The 23,952-nt window shown below is 37.9% G+C and overlaps 2 protein-coding genes across 4 annotated transcripts; one reads left to right on the top strand and one right to left on the bottom strand.

Moving 5' to 3' along the window:
* Positions 1–1,760: 1,760 nt before the first annotated feature.
* On the top strand, positions 1,761–12,542 carry LOC136676270 (endoplasmic reticulum aminopeptidase 1-like). 2 transcript variants are annotated; one of them, XM_066653132.1, is made up of 18 exons: positions 1,761–1,944; positions 3,032–3,549; positions 3,995–4,133; positions 4,597–4,731; positions 5,352–5,472; positions 5,631–5,785; positions 5,926–6,039; positions 6,707–6,838; positions 7,009–7,140; positions 7,693–7,850; positions 8,292–8,371; positions 8,915–9,098; positions 9,439–9,595; positions 10,413–10,597; positions 10,963–11,124; positions 11,205–11,345; positions 11,442–11,523; positions 11,800–12,542. In XM_066653132.1, exons 1-18 carry the CDS (start codon positions 1,867–1,869, stop codon positions 11,989–11,991), a joined length of 2,865 nt encoding a protein of 954 aa, XP_066509229.1. In that variant the 5' UTR covers positions 1,761–1,866; the 3' UTR covers positions 11,992–12,542. The 2 variants fall into 2 exon arrangements, with proteins under 2 accessions (XP_066509229.1, XP_066509228.1); XM_066653131.1 differs by having other exon boundaries at positions 3,029–3,549.
* A 192-nt stretch (positions 12,543–12,734) lies between these two features.
* On the bottom strand, positions 12,735–23,936 carry LOC136676271 (general transcription factor IIH subunit 2-like). 2 transcript variants are annotated; one of them, XM_066653133.1, is made up of 15 exons: positions 23,606–23,936; positions 21,375–21,448; positions 21,243–21,279; positions 21,062–21,148; positions 20,766–20,816; positions 20,239–20,293; positions 19,126–19,231; positions 18,774–18,864; positions 18,388–18,475; positions 17,274–17,381; positions 16,806–16,869; positions 16,406–16,512; positions 16,198–16,300; positions 15,128–15,167; positions 12,735–14,788 (listed from the first exon to the last, which is right to left on the bottom strand). In XM_066653133.1, exons 1-15 carry the CDS (start codon positions 23,663–23,665, stop codon positions 14,678–14,680), a joined length of 1,182 nt encoding a protein of 393 aa, XP_066509230.1. In that variant the 5' UTR covers positions 23,666–23,936; the 3' UTR covers positions 12,735–14,677. The 2 variants fall into 2 exon arrangements, with proteins under 2 accessions (XP_066509230.1, XP_066509231.1); XM_066653134.1 differs by having other exon boundaries at positions 21,062–21,178; positions 23,606–23,621.
* Positions 23,937–23,952: the final 16 nt, after the last annotated feature.

The raw sequence follows: 23,952 nt of genomic DNA, 5'->3' as shown, positions 1-23,952 counted from the left end.
AGACAGCCCTGCGTGTCAGTGATGTCCTGCAAGCCATCTTCATGCTGCCCCAGGGATATGGTTAATTTAATTCCATGGCTTAGGAGGTTGGTGCTGAATGCTTTGCTGGGATAAACAATAGCTTTTCTAGAATTTAGGGTAATTATCATAGAGAAATTCCCTCATATATTAATCTCCCTGCTCCCTCTTATATCGCTGTAATCCATTTCATTATATGAATGTATAATCAAAATGCATTATTTAATATTACATTTAATAAAACAGTTGTGTGATAAAACCAATCCTTGGTTATTTGTTTGTGTGTGCACCTTTCTTGTACAGAATTATTACTTTTAGTTCAGATTCAATTTCGGAGTCAAGAGCCTACAGTGGGTCAATGAGCATAATTCATTAACAATAATTATTTCTAACTAATTCTGCTATATTATATGTAAAGTCCAACATGATGACCTACTTGTCTAAGCGGAAACTGGACAGGTAAAAACACTAAATATTACTTAATGGCCCCCAAACTTGGAGCTTAACAAAATGAATTAAATTTTTAATTATTAATTAAGTAATAAATAATTATCACTGACTCTGCTATATAAATATAAATGCTTTACTTTATTTTCTTTAAATAGAGAGTACATGAAAGGATTTAATATCATTGCAGCTATACGAGTATCGTACACATTGTTTATCGTTATACTTATATAGTGCCTTTCTAGATACCCAAGGACACTTTACAATCAACACTGCTCAGAATGGCATTCCATTCAACACTCAATCCACACACAAACTGGTGAGAAGCGGCAGTCAAACGCACACAGCGTACTCTCAACCAGAAATGACCATCCACCTGGAGGACTGCATCAGGCACTAGGGTTTCACCCAGGATAGAGCACCAATCCATATCTGGGCACACACACATTCACTCACACGAAGAGACATATACAGACGTTCATTCACATACACACCTCCATGTTTTTGGACAGTGGGAGGATACCGGAGACCCTATAGGAAACCCACGCTGACACGGGTAGAACATGGAAACTCCACCCAAGTAGGACTTGAAACCAAGATCCCAGCGCTAACCACCAAGCCACCATGCTGCCCAATTTTGATGGAAATATGTTCTTCCAGGACCATGATGCAACACAGAACAGCAGTGCAAAGAATAATATACACAGTGAAGTCAAAAAAACTATACAATTAGGGTTGTGCCATATCTTATCATTTGTGATAATATCGATAAAAACATTTAAAATGATATAATATATATATTCATTTTTTTTCATTCATTCATTATCTGTAACCCTTATCCAGTTCAGGGTCGCGGTGGGTCCAGAGTCTACCTGGAATCATTGGGTACAAGGCGGGAATACACCCTGGAGGGGGCGCCAGTCCTTCACAGGGTAACACACACACACGGACAATTTTGAGTCGCCAATCCACCCACTAACATGTGTGTTTTTGGACTGTGGGAGGAAACCGGAGCACCCGGAGGAAACCCACACGGACACAGGAAGAACACACCAACTCCTCACAGACAGTCAGCCCTTCTAAATAAATTAAACGACTTCAGTGTGTGGGGAAAACTTAATGCGAGGGAACCGAATTTTTTAAATGGCTCCTGCGCCTTATTAAGTAGTTTCAAAGCGGTAACAAGTAATTCAAATGTCACCAGCGAGGCTCCGTCCATTTCCCCTGCGGCTGTTTGAGACTTTTATTTACAAAAACAACATGGCGGCTTCCCTGGAGGCACAGTTTAAAAACACAACGCACGTTTATTTCTTAGTAATGTATTATGTAAAAATTCCTGTATTCACACAGCGCTAAATATTACTTGTTTTCGTTTGTAATAAAATTTATTTAATTGCTCCCATGATGCAAAATCCCAGCGTTGGTTTATTTTCACTTTCACTCTCTCCCAGGTCTCTTCCTGTTCACAAACAAGCTGCAGTGAGTATTATTCGTTATTTTTAATTGTATGTATGTGGTTTTATCACAATTCAGCTTTTATAGGAGTTAGTCTGAGACTGAGAACCAGATAAATAGTTTTTTAATGTTGACGATACTGCAGCGTCATTGTGGCTCAGTTTAGCGTGAATGAATATGAAACTAGATTCTAGACTAGTATTGTATGGCCAAGTTTTAAGATTCCCGGTCATGCATTTCTTTCGAAATCGAAGGTATCCATCGGCGATTTGTCTCTCTTTGCTGCAGTGAAATTCTCCCTTTTGAGGAGGCTTTACATAAAATGTTGGAAAAGTGGGGTTTGACTGCATTTGGCTCCATAAACCTGGTCAGAGGCCGATGTCGTTGATTAGTGCTGGCACTACAACACATCCCATAATCTGAAAGGAGCACCATTGTTCTAGAAGGCACCTCTGGTGCCTGACCTTGACCCAGTAACCTCGGGCTCATGGGGTTTATGTCTTTTTATATGTTTAACTGCAGTGTCTGAGTGTATCTGAATTCACAAATTATAAAGGGGTGTTTAAGAACATTTGGACATAATGCATTATATCACAGAATCACAAAGAAAATTGTAGTGCATGAAAATTAATTTAATATACCTACTCCGTATACCTGTCATGCCATTCTATGTGACCAGTGATTCCGGGTAGGCTCTGGACCCACCGTGACCCTGAACTGCATAAGCAGTTTCAGACAATGAATTAATAAACTTTTTTTTCCCAAAATGTCAAACTTAAATATATATATATATATATGGTTTTTGCTTTAAAGAAATTAGGGAAAAAATTATATATATAATCACCACAAAGTTCTACCACCAAAAGGCTTCACAGAACAGCAGAAGCCATGAATACAGCAATTGGAGGAAATCATCTATTAATATTTTTTTTTAGAAGAGGTGTTGGATAAATGATGGTAGGAGGGGGAGATGAAATTTTATGATTAGTTAATATTATTTTTCCCTACATTCTGGTGCACATTCACATTAACAAATATCAAGGAGTTTTAACGGGAAAAAAAAGTTATGGATAAACATACTTACTGTATTCTTCATTCTTTGTCTCAGCAGTTCCTGACCTATTTGGCCATGACATTCTTGGCTTTCCTGTTGTCTTTATGCATCATGCCTATTTTGGCTGGTGTTACCCATGTCAACAAGGATAAAGAACCTTCTTCATTTCCAACAGCAACCAATGGAAAACCATTCCCATGGAACAAAATGAGACTTCCAGTGTCTGTTTCCCCCATCCACTACGACCTCCTCATCCACCCCAATTTGTCCAGCTTGGATTTCTCTGGAAGTGTGAAGATCCAGGTTGAGGTCCATGAAGAAACTAACACTATTGTACTTCACAGTAAGGATCTAAACATTTCCAAGGCTATATTGCTGGGGCCTGCTGGAGCTCAGTCCCAGTCTTTGAGAGTCCTGGAGTATCCAGCCTACCAGCAGATCGCTCTTATTAGTAATGACATGGTCCTGAAGAAAGGTGGTGTTTATGTCATTGAATTGGAGTTTGTGGCCAAGCTCTCAGAGAGTTTCCATGGTTTTTACAAAAGCACATATCGGACCAGCAAAGGGGAAGAGAGGTAAGGAGCTGAGAACTTAATTTATTTTTATACCAATTTCTGAGGTCTTACTTTATAATTAATATGATAAAGCAGTTCAATATGTACCTAATTATGGCATTATGTACAAATATTTGTAGACAGTTTTTGAACTTCAGCTATTTTAAAATGGACATTCAGTAGTTCCCACTCAGTTTAAATAGTGTCTCTGTAGAAAATCATAGGAAAGAATGGGGCACACTATGGAAAAGCCACACATGAGCTAAGGTCATCATGCCAAATGCCAGATATCATAAATATGAGTATAAAGCCTCTCAGCTTTGGGTTGTAAAGCAGTGAAACAGTGATTACTTGACTAATATTTCAACACCCCACGTGCTCATATGGCTGATTGCAGTCAATTTTTCAATATCTAGAAAAGTTTGGCTATATTGTATATGCATATTGTTGATGTTTTTGTTTGTAGGGTTTTGGCCTCCACTCAGTTTGAGCCCACAAGTGCCAGAGCAGCTTTCCCATGTTTCGATGAGCCAGCGTTCAAAGCCAACTTCTCTATACGTATCCGCAGAGAGAGCCAACACATCTCCATCTCCAACATGCCTAAGGTAGGATCCATAGACATCATCAGAAATTGTGATGTCCAACTTTCTGGTGTAGTAAAGTGCACTACTGTGAAATTAATAAGATATCTGCTAATGCATCATCTTGCCTTAGTAACACCACCTCTCTTGTCAGATAAGTATAAATCCAGTCCTTGTTTTCTGTCAAGTTTGTTTAACCAGTCACACACAGGCGCTTTTCATTGGAATGTGTTAATATCACATTCTGCTCAAACACACCAAATTAACTTAATGCTTGTTGTAGGAGTTTCATAGAGTCAACAAAAAACACTCCAATTGTTTATAGAATAGGTAAGCCTCAGCTGAAATTTCATGACCGTGGCATTCTCCAATTGTAATAAGGGGTGTTAATATACAATAGTATCTTTACGACACATGGAGCTTTTTAATGAGGCTAAATCCTGCAAGTAGTTGTATCTGTACGGTTTTATTATTTTTCTTTTTCCAGGTGAGGATCCTGGCACTTCCTGATGGCCTGTTTGAAGACCAGTTTGACATGACTGTGAAGATGAGCACATATCTCGTGGCCTTTATTGTCTGTGACTTCCTGTCTATCAGCAAGAGCACTCAGCATGGTGTTCAGGTCTGAATCAACACAGCAAGTGTTTTCTGTCCAATTCAGAAACGGCACAGGCTGTTTTTCCTAAAACAGATGAATCTGTATGTCTTCTGCTAACAAAAACATATTGATTAAATTTAAAAATTATATTTCTAAGTATATTTAATGCCTTTAAAGAAACACATATATCATTATACGTCTAATAATAATGGTGCCAAAATATCTAGAATGATGCCATAGAGCAGTAGTTCTCAAGCTGCACCTGATGTCACCCAAGTCCCATATTTTTACTCGATCCCACCCCAAAAACACCAGAACCTATTAAAATTGGGTTTGTGTGTGTGTTCCCTATGGACTTGTTTGAAAACATCTGCCCAGATATTAACATTATTTAACATTACAACATTAAAGACTATTTTAGTCCAGAAAAAAAATAATATAGCTTAAGTTTTTAGGAGATAAAGCCTTTTTTTCAGTTAAAGTCTTGGTACAAATGGTAATTATATCAAAGACTCTTCAAAATGTGGTTTAATCTTTCCAATTTCATCATGTGTTTATTTGAATCAATTTGTAGAACTCTATGCATAACTCTGAAAATTAGCAGTGGGGTTTATTCTCTTTTTTGCTGATATGGCTGTGGTCAGATCTCTGTATACACAGTACCAGAGAAGATAGACCAGGCTGAGTTTGCGCTGGATGCTGCGGTGAGGCTGCTGGACTTCTATGATGATTACTTTGAAATTCCTTACCCTCTCCCTAAACAAGGTAAATACATAAAGAGCTGATTCAGAATTCTATGTTCAATTATTGTTATGAGTTTTGACGACATATATGAGAAATATTAATATTATGAATATGTTTTTCAGACAGATATATTTACCTCTATCATTGCTGTAGCACTGTACATCATAATCTGCTTTTAGATCTGGCAGCCATTCCTGATTTCCAGTCTGGTGCTATGGAGAACTGGGGACTGACCACTTACAGAGAGACCGCTCTGCTCTTTGACCCCAACAAGTCCTCTGCCTCTAATAAACTGGTCATCACCATGATCATTGCACATGAGCTTGCCCACCAGGTCAGGACCTGCATTTGATCAATTTTTTTCCAAAGTGAACTCCAAAGATTTATTATGGTTCTATAGATAGATTTTTGTATCAAAAGTTACCGTCAGAAAACTAGAAAACCATGCTTCAATAATGTTATATTGTTTTGCAGTGGTTTGGAAATTTGGTGACGATGCAGTGGTGGAATGATCTGTGGCTCAATGAAGGATTTGCAAAGTTTATGGAGTTTGTGTCTGTAAACATCACTAACCCTGAGCTGCAAGTGGTGAGGCATTTTTTATTTTTCATGTTAGACTAATATCCCATAATAGTCCGTTGTTTGTAATTTATTTGGTTATGCTAAATGGGAATAGCCCCCTCCAGTGTGTATTCCCGCCTGGTGCCCAATGATTCCAGGTAGGCTCTGGACCCACCGTGAACCTGAACTGGATAAGCGCTTACAGATAATGAATGAATGAATGAATTAATAAATTGGAATAAAATATTATTTAGATTTGTTAGCTTGTCATCAGTATCCAAAACTTTTCCTTACAGGGCTTGAGTGTGGGTTTTCCCAAATAAGCAATAATTATCTCTGCATTATCTGGAATAATTGTGGTAGATAATAATGTGGCAGACCATTATTAAGGGACAATATTATCGTGAAGTTGATATATCAGCTCAGTCCTACTGTTCATACTGCAGCTCCATAAACTGCCTTTGAAGACAGCAGTCAGCGGCCAAATTTTATTTTATTTTTTTTGCACGTTGATTGTCTTGCTCCCAATGGTTAAGCTCTGGACCCATTGCAACCCTGAACAAGATAAAGGGGGTACAGAAAATTAATTGAGTAACTAATTAATTAATGGTAACATCCAACAGCAGTTTCTAACTTAAATTATTTATTTTCTATTTGTGTACCTTATTCTTTGTCCATCTAACTGCCTGTCCAGGAGGATCATTTCCTGGAGAAATGTTTTGAAGCGATGGAGGTGGATTGTCTAAGCTCCTCTCACCCTGTGTCCAGCCCTGTGGAGAACCCAGCTCAGATCCAGGAAATGTTTGATGATGTGTCTTATGACAAAGTATGAAAACTGGAAAGTATAATAGTAGTATAAAGATTCAACCAAACAATTTGTTTATTTAATATTTTTATTTTCTTCAGTTTTGTGATGAAGCTACACAAGCTAATGCAACGTACAGTATAATTTAGCATTATTTTAAATGTATCTAATGGTTTTATGTATTATTTAAGGGGGCTTGTATCCTGCACATGCTGCGGGAGTTCCTGACTCCGGATGATTTTAAATCTGGCATTGTTCGATACCTTAACAAATACAGCTACCAGAACACAGTCAATACACACCTCTGGGAAAGTCTGACCACTGTAAGTACAAGTTTAAGGAGGCATTTATTAAAACTTTACAGCATTCACAGCAAGTTGATTAGGACAATCAAGCCTCAAACTAGCATATATGTTTTAATTTTATTTATCATGCTATGCAGTATTCTGTAATGCAGTTTCATGTTTCAGTGTTCTCACACATCAAACCTAGCAAAACAGAACAACACTTTATATAGCTATAAACAATTCCCAAGGTGTCAAACACTCCTAGCCACACATTAACAGGATAATAAATACAATTGTGATAATATTAGCAGTCAGGGCAAAGTGCTAAGTACTTATTACTGAATTTATTTAAAGGAGCAGTCAGTCATTTTTTAAAGTCTTCTTTATGTTCTGAAACAAATAGCACTTACACCTAATGTTCTGTACGTGCAACAGATTCTAAACTACACTACTTTAAATTTGGCCACCCCTTCTCAGTGTAACATAAATTGATTGTAGTAAATATGTAGTAAACATTTTTTCTGTTGGTAAAAAATATTAAAAAATACATACTGCTCCTTGAATGTAATGTGTGTGTATGTGAGACAGAAACAGCATTTTGAGACCAAGGTAGATGTAAAGACAATGATGGAGACATGGACCCTGCAGGAAGGCTTCCCCCTTGTCACAGTGGAAGTCAAAGGACGTGAAGTGCGTCTGAGTCAGGAGCGCTACCTTAAGGGCGAGGACACCTCCCAGACATCTGAGTAAATTGATAGCAGATTTATTTATATCCTAGAATTCTTTTATATATAAGTAACAATTTGTATCTTATCTACACTGATCAGCGAAATCATTAAATTGACCATCTTTTGTAATTAATCTGCATTCTTAGTTAGCCTTTTTTCACTTTTGTTATGAGAATGTTCTGACACCTAAATAATATTTGTTCTGTGGTGGTTCTATGGAGGTTCTGACCACTGAAGAACAATGAGAAATGGGGCTAAGAAAGTATGCAGAGTAATAGATAGACTACAGTCTGTAAGTGTAGAACTACAAAATTCACCAAAATGGTAAGTGGAGTATATAGATTGTACAGTGTGTATAGAAACAAGAAAAGTTTTTTTATAACATTATAGCTGATAACACAAATCAGTTATTAGTTGGACAGCTCTGTTATTATTATTATTTTTTTTTTTTTTGCACAGATTTCTCTGGCACATCCCTCTGACCTACGTCACCAGTAACTCTGCCACAGTGCAACGCTTTCTTCTGAAGACTAAGACAGGTGTATACAGATGTCTTTACTTGACAATTCAGTCAGGCAAAAAAGAAAAAAAAACTGACAAATATTTGTACAAGACTCTGACTTTAAGATGACTGCTAGTAGTGCCTTTAGCTAGTTAACGGTAACTTACTTGAAAGGGTTTTTGACAGACACTATTGATTACTAATGATTACACTACACAGATCTAATAAATTAGCATTTTATTCCTGGTGATTCTTCAGGTGTCCAAGGCCAGGGTTCAAGAGAGACCTATTGCCCTTGTTGTCTTAGGGTGGGTAGGATGACCTCCCCTTCAGTTAGATTCATTAAAGTCGGTGCAGTCTTCTTTTAGCTGGCATAACAGAACTGTGCAGTTAGTGTTCTGATTAATCATACTGAGCAGTCCAGTGTTGAGTGTTGTGTTAGTGGCAGCTTGAAGAGATTAAGTGGAACTGGCAATGACTAAATTAGTAAGAAATCTGGTGTGATGAATCATTATAATTTGCTTATAGGACAATCCTAATGTTTTTGGCTATTGATAAAACAAACATTTTGTGGTTCCAGATGTGCTGTACCTGCCAGAGGAGGTGGACTGGGTGAAGTTCAATGTGGATATGAGTGGATACTACATCGTCCACTATGAGGGGTCAGGCTGGGATGACCTGATTCTTCTCCTCAAATACAACCACACAGCCCTGAGCAGCAACGATCGAGCCAGCCTTATCAACAATGCCTTCCAACTGGTCAGGTTTGTAAAGGAAATGATAGAAAGAATATCTCTGTGACAAGTACATTTTACACAATTTAGTGCATGATGTATTGTTATGGCATTTAAAAGATGCTTATATCCAGCATGACTTTGAATCATGTTTTGAATTTGAATCATGTTACAAAAATAGGCTAATACAATGTTGGGAGTCTTGTCTAAGAACTCCTAATTGTGTTCGTCCCTGGGCAGGGAATTCAACCCCATTCTATCATGCAAAGTGCAGCAGAATTAAACAAATCCATACATAGTTGAGGCTGTATTGATGTAAGCTGAAACTGTATCAGGTGATATACTTTCTTCTTCTTTTGTTGTTGTTCAGTGTGGGGAAGCTTCCGCTGGACAAGGCTCTAGACTTGTCTCTGTACCTAAGTCATGAAACAGAGATCATGCCGGTGACTCAGGGCCTTAGTGAACTCGTACCACTCTACAAACTCATGGAAAAGAGAGATATGGAGAAGCTGGAGAACCAGATGAAGGTGGCGTGACTTGTTTTATGTGTGTGTCATGAAGTTGATATGGAAGAATCTGTTTAGACCTATGAGAGGCTGGTTTTATAGACCTCTAGTTTTTATAAAAAAAAAAAAAAAAAAAGAATAATACATTATTCGGTGAAATAGCTATTTAGCAGAAGTCTTTAAAATACACTCTCAACTTAAAACAAAAACATTAACAAATATTATAAAATATTAACACATATTATATAGTTTATAATGATTACATTTTTCCATACTGTCAATTGGAATAAATGATGAGTACTACTTTGCCATGGATAATTACACTAAATGATTACTGGATTAGGAATATTATGGGGTGGTTTCCCAGACAAGGATTAAGCCCAGTTCTGGACTATACAGCATTTTGATTTGTGACTTTTCCATTGAAAGATTGATATTTTCCAGGACTAGGCTTAATCCCTCTCTGGGATACTGCTCTGGGACATCTCTGGGATCCTGACCATTGAAGAGCAAGGTGAAATAGGGATAAGAAAGTATGTAGAGGAATAGGTGGCCTACAGTCTGTAATTGTAGAACTACAAAGTGCTCATGTATGGACAGTGAGTGTAGGTATAAGGTAGATGTTCTTATTCCAGTGATAATCCCGTGTATAAAGCAGTACTTAGTAAAAGGGTTGTGTTAGATCCAATGCATGGTTTATACCTCCTAATTTATGCTGAGCACGTTGACAGTTCTCTAGATGTGGGCAATTCTATTACAATTAATTTCTTCTGCTTCACGTGTGTGGTGATTTGGAGCAGTAATAATATGTCTTCATGTTCTTAACGATGGTGTTCAGGGGTATATCGTGCACCTGTTCCATGACCTGATAGACCAGCAGGTTTGGAGTGACGATGGCTCAATGTCTGAGAGGATGCTACGGAGTCACCTGCTCTTGTTCGCCTGTGTGAGGGGTCACCCATCCTGTGTCCAAACCGCAACTCAGCTCTTCAACAAGTGGAAGGAGTCTGATGGCAACTTGAGGTCAGAAGTCTAAAAATTTTATTTTCCTCTAAAATTAGTCATTTCCATTTGCTACTCACTAGCTAGGCCTCCCTATTTCTTCTGAAATGAATGGCCTTTGTACTCCCTTTGCTGCAGTAACAGCTACTTGTATAGAAAGACTATCTTTGAGATGTTGGAACATTGCTGTGAGGATTTGATTGCACTTTGCTATATTACCGAGGTCATTTACTGATTTGGGTGATTAGTTAAGGTTATTGGAGGTACTGCACGCTTTCCCAGTTTTCCAGAGAACAATTAATTGTGGCTGCTCCAGAGCATCCCGTTCTACTGGTTAAAGCTTTGTGACTGCAGTGTTCTGTTTGATTTCTTTTCTCTCCCTACAGTCTCCCTAATGATGTAAGCCTAGCGGTGTTTGCAGTTGGTGCCCGCACTAAGGAAGGCTGGGACTTCTTATTTGAGAAATACAAAGAATCAATTTACACATCTCTAAAGAGCAGGATCAAATCTGCCCTGACCATCTCTCCCCTTGATCATAAACTCAAATGGTGAGGATATATAACAGAACATTGTGTGGCTATGCTGCTTTTTTCCATGGCAAAAATTAATTAGTTTTTATTCTCACTAGGATGATGGAGCAGAGTTTGGAGGGTTCTGTGATGAAGACCCAGGACCTGCCATACGTTGTTACATCTGTTAGCAGGAATCCTAAAGGCCATAAACATGCCTGGAACTTTTTGAGGTCCAACTGGCACTCACTGGTGAAGAAGTGAGTTTATTTTCCATCTTAAAGAAGCAATCAGTTGCCCACACCTGGGTGGCCATGTTTAAAATCATGTCTTTATACAATGACCTTTGTCTTCAGGTTTGACCTTGGTTCTCACTCTATTGCACACATGGTAGTAGGAGTGACCAGTCAATATTCCACCAGGGAGAAGCTGGAAGAGGTGTGTAAATTAAAAACAATCTATAATGGTCTATAATCAATGTGGAAAATTGGAAACATTTTGCTGCTAATATCATGGTTTATCTTCTTAATATCTCTTGTCCAATTTTATAATTGTATATTATAGATGGGGGCAACTAAACATGTTTCATTTAGAACAATGAAGAGTTGTTTGCTGTCTTTTTCTGCATGATGAAAATATACTAGTCAGTACACAAGTAGTAAACTTCAGTATCTACTGTCATATGCCATAACCTGTGTATCTCGTGTCTATCAGATTCAAGGGTTCTTTGCTTCCCTTACTGCTGAGACTGGTGCAGAGCTGCGGTGTATCCAGCAGGCTCTGGAGAATGTGGAGGAGAACATCCGCTGGATGAACAAGAACCTCCCACTGCTCCAGGCCTGGCTGGACAAGAACCATCCAGAACCGGCCCAAAGGGACGACCTGTACAAGCACTCAGAGCTGTGAAATCATTCATTTGCACAAGACCTGACCTGAGCCAACAACCCATACTGAATGATCGAATCTAGAACCTACAAACATAAGCTGTGTTCCAAATCCAAGGCTGCAGTCAGGATAGGACGAGTCCTCAGTAGGTCCGCAGTCCTCTGCAGATCTCTCCTTAATTCTAAATGTTTAGTGAGATTGCTGTTTGCCAGCACTCGAGAGGTCCTGTCTTTCACATTTGTACCAAAAAAAACAACAACTTTATGCCACAAAATATTTTCTTTATGGAACTAATGTGCAACATTTTAACATCTTTGATATGGAATTGTTTGCCACTTTTTTGGTCAGAGTTGTAGATGCACAAGTTTGGGAACGGTGCCATCCTCAAAAATCTCTGAATGTAGGCTGCACTTCTCATTTGTATTTTAATGGACCCAGTTGATTGTAACAGTGTATGAGGAAACCGCTGAGAGATAAAGCTGACCTCGGCTGCAGTCTTGGCTTTGGAGAACTGAATCATATGACCCTCTTGTTTGAAAAATTGATATTAAGAAAATTGTAGGAATGTATTTATTCAGTTCAAAGGACATACATTTGAGCTTAGAAAGTTACAGTTTGTAGAGGCCCTTACTAAAATACTGAAATTGGCCATCATCAACACATGTTTAAGTAGATCAGAGGCTTTTTTATGAATACTATAAAAATAAATCTTTTGAAACACAGCCAAGTTACCTCATGATGAAAAGAAAATTTTGACAATTTACAAAGCAGACTTACGGTGTTCCTGATACTGTGACATTGTCTGTTTAAATGGAAAAATTAAGTCTTCAAAAGAAAAAAAATCTATGCTATGCTAAAAAATCTAAATTTCTATTGTCCATTTTTGTAGCAAAATCTATTATATTATATAAAACAACATATTTACATTTGTAATAGGTTAATGACCAACTCAATAGATGATCATCATACTGATGTTAACTGTAATTTTACACAAGGCAAATTACATGGCAAGATTTTATCCAGAGATGTCTTAGATGATTAATTATATTTGGGGGTAAGTGAGAAAACTGCCTTTTTCATTAGATTACTCTTTACATTTTTCTGAGATTTTTAAATATCCACCAAAGAGGAGGTTTGTTAATGTTTGTGCTAGTTCATCGTTTATAATATTCCTCATATGAGGTTTCCTTCAGGGTAGAACTTCTCAAACACACGAAGGTCAACTGCTGTTATGAATGTGTTTTTGTTATTTTCTTAGTTTTTGTCCATGATAAAGCACCTTCTGGAATGTAAATGTTTTTGATGAGGAAAAAAAACCTTTGGTAAAGCTTAATATTTCAAAATAAAACCTGTGGAAAGCCACTGGATTACTTTTGACATGTCACTGATCTAAACAGCACATTAGGATTTAACATGTTGGTTCATCTCTGTACATACTTGGAGAAATCACTTGATTTAGAATCCTATCTGTATTTTTCAGACCTTTATTGTCTGGCTTCTCATATCTGCATAGCCAGCAGATGGCAGTACTGCATCACATTACACATTAGGAGACAGATATATTGATGGGAAAATTGTCATGATAAACATGAATTCTGGCCAGAACTTCAAGAGAGCAAAACTGACTTCATTCTCTTTGGGTGGGTAGAAGTGCCTCCCCTTCTGCTTAGCAGCACAATGCCGTCCAGGGACAACTGTTTTGTGGCGTAGCAAATCTAAACAATTACCATTCTCCTCCAAACGTGTTGAGATGTCCAGTGGCAATGTATTAGCCGCAGTTAAAACCAGATTTTGTTGGCTTTACATGTCCTGAAGAAACCATGTGCTCCTCACGAATCCAGGTTGATGATATAAAGTTTGGGGAATCCTAGCTAAAGGGGAGAATGACAAGCCTGAGGAGCCTGATCTTGTACAAGCAGAAACAACTGCCCAGCAGTGACATCAATATGGCCATGAAGTGGGCAGATTTTATAGTAATTAATATGTGCAAATGGTGTCCAAACAAAATGTTATTTTGCAGGCAAAAAGTCAGTTCACTGGTCTGGGCGTACTCTCTGAATTACAACTATATGCAAAGGTTTGGGCAACACTGGTCAAATTATATTGAATTTCTCATTCGTAATGTAAAACTACCATTTATTTGCTAAAAGGACCTCTCAGTCATTTTTAAACACAAACGTAGAAATTACTATATTTTAAAGGGTTTATTTATTTTATTTTATTTATTTATGGTTGTTTCCTTTGTTTTGTTTTTTTTTTTTTGAAGGTTTTTTGCTGTAAAGTGCAACATGAAATGAAAAACCAAAATGGTGTGTAGTCCCTGAATAAACCAGTTGATGATTGGAGTGGCTCTGTTTAAAACAGATTTAGTGCCACTCTCTAGGTGTCAGTAAAATGAAGAAGTATCACTGGAGAAAATGACTGATTTAAGAAACAGGGAACTGGTGTTATATTTTGTGTTAAATTCGGCAGATAAAAATGTTGCTTTGAAAATGCAATATTTAGGAGTAATAGCTGTTTTTCACTTGGAAAATCAATACATCTGTTCATCTGACCAAGGTTTGCACACAGTTGTACCTACTGTCTCCCATCAATAAGCTGAAGTGAATTGAAGTAAGCACCATAAGTGAAGGACAGGGTCCTAGTGACTCCCCAAGTCACAGTCAGAGGTTTCTGAGGTAATGATGGTATTGACAGTGGTCTTTACTCAGGAAGTTCCTTGTCTGTGGATGCAGGATGGACAGCAGTGCAGTGTGTCGTGGATAAAGATATCACACTCCGTACAGAACACACTCTTACAAGCAAGACATGTGAAAACCTGCAGAGAAAGGAGAAATGAGGAGAGATACAGAGGAAGAAAATGAGAGGGAAATTAATTAACGGAGTATTAAAAGAACTAATCGCAGGGACATATAATCTTTTGAATGTAAGGCAAAGTGCAGAAATAATCATTCATTATCAGCACCTCATTTCACTGATGCCTACATTGGGTTGATCAAATTCTCTCAGAATATGTTGCATCATAAATCAGTTTGTTGATGTGATGCCCACAAACTATTGAACACAGTGTACATGGGTAATGACAAGGAAAATGCTTTATTTCTTGGCTAACAGGTGAAAAGGTAATTCTGTATATGCATCAAGATGTCATACTCACACTTTTGTCTTTTAACTCGCCTTGACAGGCCTGGCAGAATCTATGGAAAAAGAACAGAACATAAAATGTAGTCCACTCAAATGTCATGACCCTATGACATTAAACAACACTAAATTAAATTATTTAATTAGGGTTCGACTGACTATTGAATGGAAAGATTGGAATCAACACTCTGACTTGAATCTATTATTTATTGTTATACATGAGCACAGCCGATGTAAACATGCCCACCCCAAAAAAAAACACTTTTTTAGTCTGGTACAGTTTAGCAACTCCAACTAACTATGCTTCTTCATGTTTGAGAAAAACAGAATAAGACATTCGATTCCTCCACAAAAGAACTAATTTACTTATGCATGTACCACTACATGCAAGGTGCAACTGCATCTTCTTTGAGACACTATAAGGTGCTTTAATATTTTCATCTGGTGCTTTTTCATATACAAGCTGTCACTGGAACACCACAAATATGTTTTACACCAGCAAAATCAAACACAGCCATGAGGTATTGCTGGAAATTAAAGAAAAATTCAGCTTTCTGCAACAAGCAGTTCTAAACAAAGGGCTTCTCTAGAGACAAGCCACACACCAAACGCTGATAATCTCACATGCTGCAAGCCCCCAGGCTAGGCTAAAGGCTAACCCTCAGAGACTGGACATACCCTTGCAGTTTTTAACCAACATTCAGATGCCCAGAATGGATTTGCTCAGGTAAAAAAAAAATGATGCACATTCTGATGGTGATTTTAAGTCAACATTCCTAATACAGCAGTGCATATAGATATGCTAACATGTTTAACCTGAGAACTGTGTGCTATTTACATCATTTGAGTTTAGATTACACAAGCACGGTCGCTAAGGATGTTCTGGGGCTGCTATTTGATGCTGTCAGACGAGTCTTATTGTTGCAGGCGATTTCAACACATCATGATAGAGCTCATCATATGTACACCGACATATGCCTTGCTGAATACACCTCACTGATACACAAACTTTTATGATAAAAGAATATTAATTACTTTGTTTTAATTAATTTCATTTCATTTTATTAGTTTCTAGTGTAAACACACCTGTCTCCTACGTGTTCTTCTAGAGGGCACTCTTTAAAGGCATCGAGGGGGAAGAGATGGTGGAAAGAGCGGGCCAAATGAGGAGCAGAAACTAGAGTTAAACCTGGAACACACATGCACAAGTACACACACACATGTTCATATGTGCTCATACACACATACAATGAGAATTAATAAACAGCCACAAAGCACAAACATTAGAACATACCACACACTTTACATTCCACAGGCAGCTCAGTGTACTTGGCTCTGCACTGGGGACAGTAGTAACCTCCTAGTGTGAGTCCAGGACCTTCCTCTGAACTCTCCAAGTGCCTGAGGATACAAGATTTAGCATTAATACAGTTAGACTATATTTCAAAATTGTATGCAAAACTTGCAAAGACTTGAAAAGACGCTGAGGTCTTAGAGTGATGAGTTGAAACCATTCAGCTTTTTATCAGAGACTGTGGATGCATATATATATTGGGTTATGTATATATAGGGTTGGACAATGAAACTGAAACACCTGTCCTATATGAGAGAGGGAGAGAGAGAGAGGGAGAGAGAGAGAGAGAGAGAGAGAGAGGAGGGCATACCTTAGTTTTACATTTGTGATCAGTACTTACGACATACTGAAGGAAGGTTTGGCATCTTGATCAGACAAAGAGGCGATGATGTGTTGAGGGAAACCTAGAAAATGGGATTTAATATATATAGCTTAGATACTACACTTTGGTTTGAGTTCCTTAAAAAATCATTTGAACACTCTTAAAACAACTAAGCAAATGTTAGCATTGATGCATTTTATTTTGATCTTCTATCTTGCCAAATTTAGTCCTAGACTAATAATAAGCTCCTGTTAAAACTATAGACCACAGCTTAGTCACTGTGATATGCTGCAGCTAACTAGGGAGGTAAACACTAGCACGGGCTTCCTTTCATGAAGCACCACCATTACACAGGGTTATCAGAGGTGAGTAAGGACCTCCCTTCCCACTAAAAGGAAGAACAAAATTGTATGATTAATATGAGTGAGAGAGTGAGTAAGTTAAAAGCCATTTTAATGAAGTGTTTGAGGAATATTTTGTTCTTACCCATGCGAATCAGGGAGCACTCAGAGGAGGAGCTGGCAGGAGGTGGTTTTACATGAAACATTAACAGCTCCTTAAAATGGCTCTCGTCCAGAATCACATTGTAATTTCCTTTTGAAGAAAAACAATTTGTAAAGGACTCACAATGGAATACTACATTTATCACTTTTTTATTAGATGTGATTGAAATCATAAGTACCTAGTGATAATGTTTCAGAAACATCCATTTCATACTATCTATAAAAAAGAGGACTTATCTACTAGCCTGTTTTGAATTCTATGCATTTGGTGAGGTCACAAAAGCCAAGACATTTGCATATATCCAACAGGTCTGCCTACAGCGGTTTCAGCCAGGACTGCTTTTTAAATTAAGCACAAAATAAAGCAACCAATCAGTTCAAATGTCATTTAGGTATATTAATCTTAAACGTTTGATCTATCAATTGAAAATGGTCAAAAATTATGAAAATTTCTGATGTACACACCAATCAGTCACAAGATTAAACCGACATGAATAACATGAATTATCTTGTTATAAAATGGCACCTGTCATGGTGTGGGATATGTATTAGAAATCCTGTAAACAGTCCATTCTTAAAATTGATGTTTTTAAAGCAGGAAAAATGGGCAAGCATGAGGTTCTGAATGACTTTGAACAGCGCCAATTTTTAACCATAATGTTCTCATCAGAACATCTTCAGAACGGAAGGTCTCATGGGGTGTTCTCAGTATAGAGTGATTAGTACATAAAAGAAAGTGGTCCAATGAAAGACAACCAGTCAATGTGTGACAGGATCATGGGCACCTAAGGCTCACTGATTTATGCTTGATGCATGAGGAGCGACCTGCTAGCCCACCTGGTCCAGTCCTACAGGAGAGCTATGCACTCTCTTCTAATAACTTTCTACCACAACCAGCATTAGTGTTTTCAACAATTTGTGTCATAGTGACTCTCCTGTAGTGTCAGACCAGGCAGGCTTGCTTTTGTTCTCCACATACATCAGTCTTGAAGCCATAGAGTAAAATGGAACCACCGCTTCAGAAAATTGCTCAGTGGTGTGCACTGGTATGTGAGTAGAGTAGAGTGCACTTTATGGCATTGTTTATGAACACATACCTCCTGTTTCTCTAGTGAGAATGGTACACACCCGCACCTCTGCAGACAGACCAATAACTGACACTCTGATCTTGAGTGCATTCAGTGTCTGTTTAAAACAGAAATACACCACCATGTATTATTTAATGGGCCAACAAAGTAGAAAATGGTGTTACCTCCTATGACACATTTTGACTAAGTATCTAGAGCCAATGCTTTCAGTGTACTAGCCTTTTCTCTCAATGTGTAATGAACCAAAACTCTTCATTTACTGTTGAATGCACCATGCACCAAGCTCATTCAGAGTGCAGTTGAGAGCAAAAAGAGAGTAAAAGCATTTAAAATTAACTTATGTGTGACTTATATTACCTTTATAAAATGGGTTATGTAAAAAACACAGTGCATACTTTGATGAGGTCGTAGATGTTGGCTGGGTCACAGGTGGTTAGACTGCTGAAGATGACCAGAATCTCTCTGCTAGTGTGTCCTGGCATGTGTCTAGAGAAAAAGGGAGCGAAAAATAAAGAAACTTCATAATTTTAATGCACATTCAAAGTAGCCCACAGCATTTCCAACACTTTAAGAAAAAACATGAAATTTGGATTGGTGACCCTTGGATGGGGCTGCTCCAAAGCATCTTATTTAATTTCATATTTTTCCATAGAGACAATAAAAACACAGGTGCACCTTAAAGTAGCTGAATGCACTCATTAATTAGGTTATATACAAATGTTTAAAAAAACTGTATTTAATACTCACTTGAGCGTCTGCATGGCGATGTTGAGAGCATTGTACAGTGATGGTTCTCCCACACATGGGGAGTTAACAGCTTTTTTTAAGGCTGCTATGTGCTTCTTAGGGTTGCCTACATCAAAAAAGCACATTAAAATATATTTAGAAGTTGAGGCTGTTTAAGCAATTTTCTCAAGGGGATTAATAAAGGAGACATTTCTTCTTCAGTTGTCTTGGTGATGCGTTAATTTGTCTTCATTTTTTCTACTTTTGTTAGCAACGTAAACCTTCTAATTTACTAACTCAAAGTCTCCCTGGACTATTCTGTTTTACATTATTTCGTACTACTATAAAATAAGAGCACACTTATAAAAGTATATAAATTGTTTAAAAATCTGTTAGTTAAAACATAGTTATTAATGAGGTTGTAAACAACTTAAAATGATCATTAATAATCATTTTTAACACAATAAAATAAAGGGCAACAGTGACCACTTTTTGTCTAATAGATGTCAAGGTCAATAATAAGCCAAGACATGAGAATGTGAATTTAGTCATTCCATTACTAACCCATTTAGTCATTCCATTACATTCCAAACCCCACATTATCATCAATATCTAAAAAAAGACACTTTGTTGGAGGTCAGTTGATTAAAACTGGTGGTTAAATGGTTAAAAGTATTAACAAATATGTGTTGAAGATGACAGGTGTGATGGAGAAGACAATATAACATCAGTATTTTGCAGGGTCTAAGGATTAATTGTGTAGATGGGTGAGGTTCACTACTTGTCAAAAAACAGGTCACTGTTACTCTTTCTATATATATGTTATATATATAATTATTAAATGACTCTTAACTCTGTGTTTTCAACCTAACTACTAACCATTAATAAACAGACTGTAATCCATTTATAAACTTTTATAAGCGTTATTCTAAAGTGGTACCTATTTTGTTATACAAAAACTGAGGTGATATTAGAACAGTGCTACTGAGGGTCCAGTTAGTTTTGGAACACAGATAATAAATATTATTAAATTTCCCTGACATAAATACATAGACACAGAGACAGGCAGACACACACTCAAACATAATTACATACATTCATACACATACAAATATAAATACACAAAAAACAAACCTGCCAAATCTGTCAGTTTCTCAGCCCTTTTGTTCTTGGTGGTAATGATACCTATCTGCAGTTGGGGTAAAGAAACAGAAAGTGCACACACTGAGAAATGCTAGGTATCAGGATTGTACTGTTGAAGATTTAGCTTAACCAAATGTTTTCCATAATCACCAAACTCTCTGTATAGTGTTTCAAACATACATGCTCTGTTTCTGGGGCTTTATATTCTGAACATTTCTCCCTCAATTTAAGGCAAAATGATATTAAATTGTTTGGGCCTCATTAGTGCTCAAGAATTTGGATGATATACTCTGTGAGAACTGGCCTTACATGGCACTCTATATCCTGTGACCTTTATGTCCCCCACAATTTGTTGATTTTCTGTGTGAATACAAGTTCATTTCTATTTCTACTTATGTACATATTCAACTTAACATTCTGTAAAAATACAAACATGCCATAACTTTTTCAAAAGCTACATTATGTGTGTTAATTTGCACGTAACCATATATACACACATAGACTCATTCACACATTACCTGACTTATAGGATTCTGGTCAAAGTACTCGTCCACAAAATACTCCATAAGCTGTAGAACAAAGGAGAGGCTTATGCTAGGTATTGAGAAAAGGACAAGAACGAGTGACAAGAAAAACAGAGAAACGGATGCTTAACTGAAACAGTGTTCTGCTGGTGTCATAAATTCCGTATTTTTTTACGTTTTTTTTTTAATATGGCTTTTTTAATATCCTTTGGAGGCACCGGCTCCAAAAACAGCTTCTACTACTTTTTTGGTCATAGAAAGTTCATGCAAAGCAGGCAAGTGGCTCTGACCTTTAAGGTGGAAGTGAGTCTATTAGGCTTCAGATCCTGGTCCTCCATCGTCCGAGATGAGTCAATGACCACATACAGGTGACGCATCTACACACAATAACAAACAGACGAGCAAAACTAGACTTCAAGAGTAAATACCAGGAACATACAGGTCAGATTCAGAGTGATATTAACAGCTCACCATCCCTAGTCGGACCTGGCCATGACTTTCAAACACTCTACAATATGATGAACAGAAATGAACAGACATTAATATAAGAATACATCTGATATTTTTTCTGCATGCATAATCCTCTAAGCATCTAAACCTCACCTCTTCCTTTTGGCCTGGAAGAGAATGTCCTCGACGGTGGCTTTGAGTGAACCAGACTCGTCCTCCTTCAGGACCTCCCTGAAAAATTGAGGAAAACATCAATTCATCAAGATTAAAACAAATACAAGGGTAAAATGCATTAATGCATCTTTAGCCCTTAGCTGCGAGTTCATTGTACTGCCTCCTGTACAGGGAAATTCTCCATGGATAGATCAGTATTCATGGACCCTTTCTTTGTGGGATTGGAACGATATCAAAATGTTGTTGACCACACTTCTTTTAAGAATAGAGTTCAGCTGATACTCCAGTTTAAACAACTGTAGCACCTCTGGATGGACCTTATACATCAACTTAGTTGCAGGCAGTGGACATCTCATGAGAGCTGGCCAAAATAATGTTACAGTTATATTTTAGCAATATAAGTGCAGGCGCAGCAGGTAATGTTGCAGTCACACAGCTCCAGGGACCTGGTTGTGGGTTTGATTCCCACTCCAGGTGACTGTCTGTGAGGAGTGTGATGTGTTTTCCCTGTGTCCTGTTTCCTCCCACAGTCCAAAAACACACGTTGGTAGGTGGATTGGCGACTCCAAAGTGTCCGAAGGTGTGAGTGAATGTGTGAGTGTGTGTGTTGCCCTGTGAAGGACTGGTGCCCCTCCAGGGTGTATTCCCACCTTGCGCCCAATGATTCCAGGTAGGCTCTGGACCCACCGCGACCCTGAATTGGATAAGCGCTTACAGATAATGAATGAATGAATGAATGAATGAATATATGTGCACTTTATCTACCCCACTGTCCATACAGAGCTCCTTGTTCATTAAAATATAATAACACACTACAATAACTGAAATGTACTGCTTGTTTCAATAACAGCGGACATTTAAAACCAGATGCTGTTGTACCTTATGCATATAGATATATACATTTTATGACCAAGAATTTGTGGACACCTACTGATCCAACATTTCTTCCAAAATAATGAGAATTAATCGATAGCTTGTTCTCATATTGCTACAGTAACATCCTCTGATATTCAAGGTTGGATTTACACGATGTTGTGACATTGCTTTTAGGATTTGAAATCTTTCAGCCACTTAACCCTCTGTGAAGTCAGGTATTGATGATGGATGATATATTCTAGCCCTGCAACTCAACCCAAATGTACTGAGTTGAGCTGCATCACCACAAAAATCACAGTTCTACTGCTAAATTCTTGGGGGCTTTATACCCCTGTAACTCACATATCTAACTGGGCATGGTGACCTTACGTTCATGTGCAGCTGCTCCAGACAGTTCTATTCATTTTCATGCTTTTCTGCATAGATACAAACTGCAGGCCTGAGTCTGTTTGTTGTTTTTGTTGTATAAAGCTTTGCTATGTGTCTCAGAAGTCTTTGCCTTTGGCCAGGCTGCCATTGTAAATACGAATTTGTTCTTAATGACTTGCCTGGTGAAATTAATGTTCAATTAAAAAAAGTCCATAAAAAATACACCGGAAACAGGAGGAAATATACAAGTCATGCCCAAATGTATTCCCTCAGCAACTTATTTCATCTTAAACTAGATGAACTTACTCATTTTATGTAGTTTCTACAATAATATATATATTTTTTTTCAAAATACTATTGTGTCAAAAAGAAAAAAAATCCCACTTTGTGGTGTTCTACAACCCAATATATTTTTATCAATTGCAGTTTTACAGTTCTGAGTATAATCCACCTATTGCTCTGTATACTTCATTAGCCCCCTTTCACCCTGTTCTACAGTGGTCAGGACCCCCACAAAGCAGGTGGTGGATCAGTCTCAGTGCTGCAGTAACAATGACGTGGTGGTGGTGTGCTAGTGTGAGTTGTGCTGGTACATGTTGATCAGCCACAGCAGGGATGCTAGAGTTTTTAAAGCTCTCAGTGTCACTGCTAGACTGAGAATAATCCACCAAACAAATATACAGTAAGTGTACAGTGTATAAAACTGGAGCAGCCCTGTTGTGTCTGATTCACTCATATTAGTGTAACACACATTAACACACCACCACATCAGTGTCACTGCAGCACTGAGAACGATCCACTACCCAAATCACACCTGCTCTATGCTGGTCCAGTGGGGTCCTGACCATTGGAGAACAAGGTGAAACGGTGGTAAGGATGTATGCACAGAAACTTGTGCACTACAGTCTGTATATTGAGCCCGTGTGGTCAGTGGAGCTGAGAAGACGGACAGTGTCAGTGTTTACTTGCCATGTTCTCTCGTAGCCTCCTTCCCATCTCTTCGCTCTCTCTGGTTCCTCGTCCATAACCAAATGTGTAAAAAAACTAACGAATACAAACTGAACTGTAACAAAAATCTAATTAAATTAAAACGAGATTTGAAAGTCAACTGTAAACCAGAACGGTCGACAAACTGCTCGCCGAATTCCCAAGCAAGCCAAAATGTGACGTTCGCGTCTCCAAACTAAGCAAAAATCTGTTATTTATCTATTTATCTGTTATTAATCTGTTAAAATATTACACATGGAATAGTTTTTATACTTCGTAAACGCGGATATTACTTTTCTAATGCTAGCACTACATTCAGCCGCAA

The sequence above is a fragment of the Hoplias malabaricus genome, chromosome X2, assembly GCF_029633855.1.
Source record: "Hoplias malabaricus isolate fHopMal1 chromosome X2, fHopMal1.hap1, whole genome shotgun sequence".
Classification (NCBI taxonomy): Eukaryota; Metazoa; Chordata; class Actinopteri; order Characiformes; family Erythrinidae; genus Hoplias; species Hoplias malabaricus.
This window is presented reverse-complemented; position numbering and strand designations above follow the sequence as displayed.

Bases quoted from the DNA above. Each gene is read 5' to 3' on its own strand.
- LOC136676270 (XM_066653131.1), top strand. From the start codon at position 1,867: ATGATGCAAAATCCCAGCGTTGGTTTATTTTCACTTTCACTCTCTCCC. The intron at 4,732-5,351 runs GTCTGAATCAAC...GGCTGTGGTCAG, and splicing joins GCACTCAGCATGGTGTTCAG to ATCTCTGTATACACAGTACC. The intron at 8,372-8,914 runs GTGTATACAGAT...TTGTGGTTCCAG, and splicing joins TCTTCTGAAGACTAAGACAG to ATGTGCTGTACCTGCCAGAG.
- LOC136676271 (XM_066653133.1), bottom strand. From the start codon at position 23,665: ATGGACGAGGAACCAGAGAGAGCGAAGAGATGGGAAGGAGGCTACGAG. The intron at 20,817-21,061 runs GTCAGAGCCACT...TTTGTTCTACAG, and splicing joins GACTCACTTCCACCTTAAAG to CTTATGGAGTATTTTGTGGA. The intron at 18,476-18,773 runs GTATGCACTGTG...TGTTTTAAACAG, and splicing joins ACATCTACGACCTCATCAAA to ACACTGAATGCACTCAAGAT.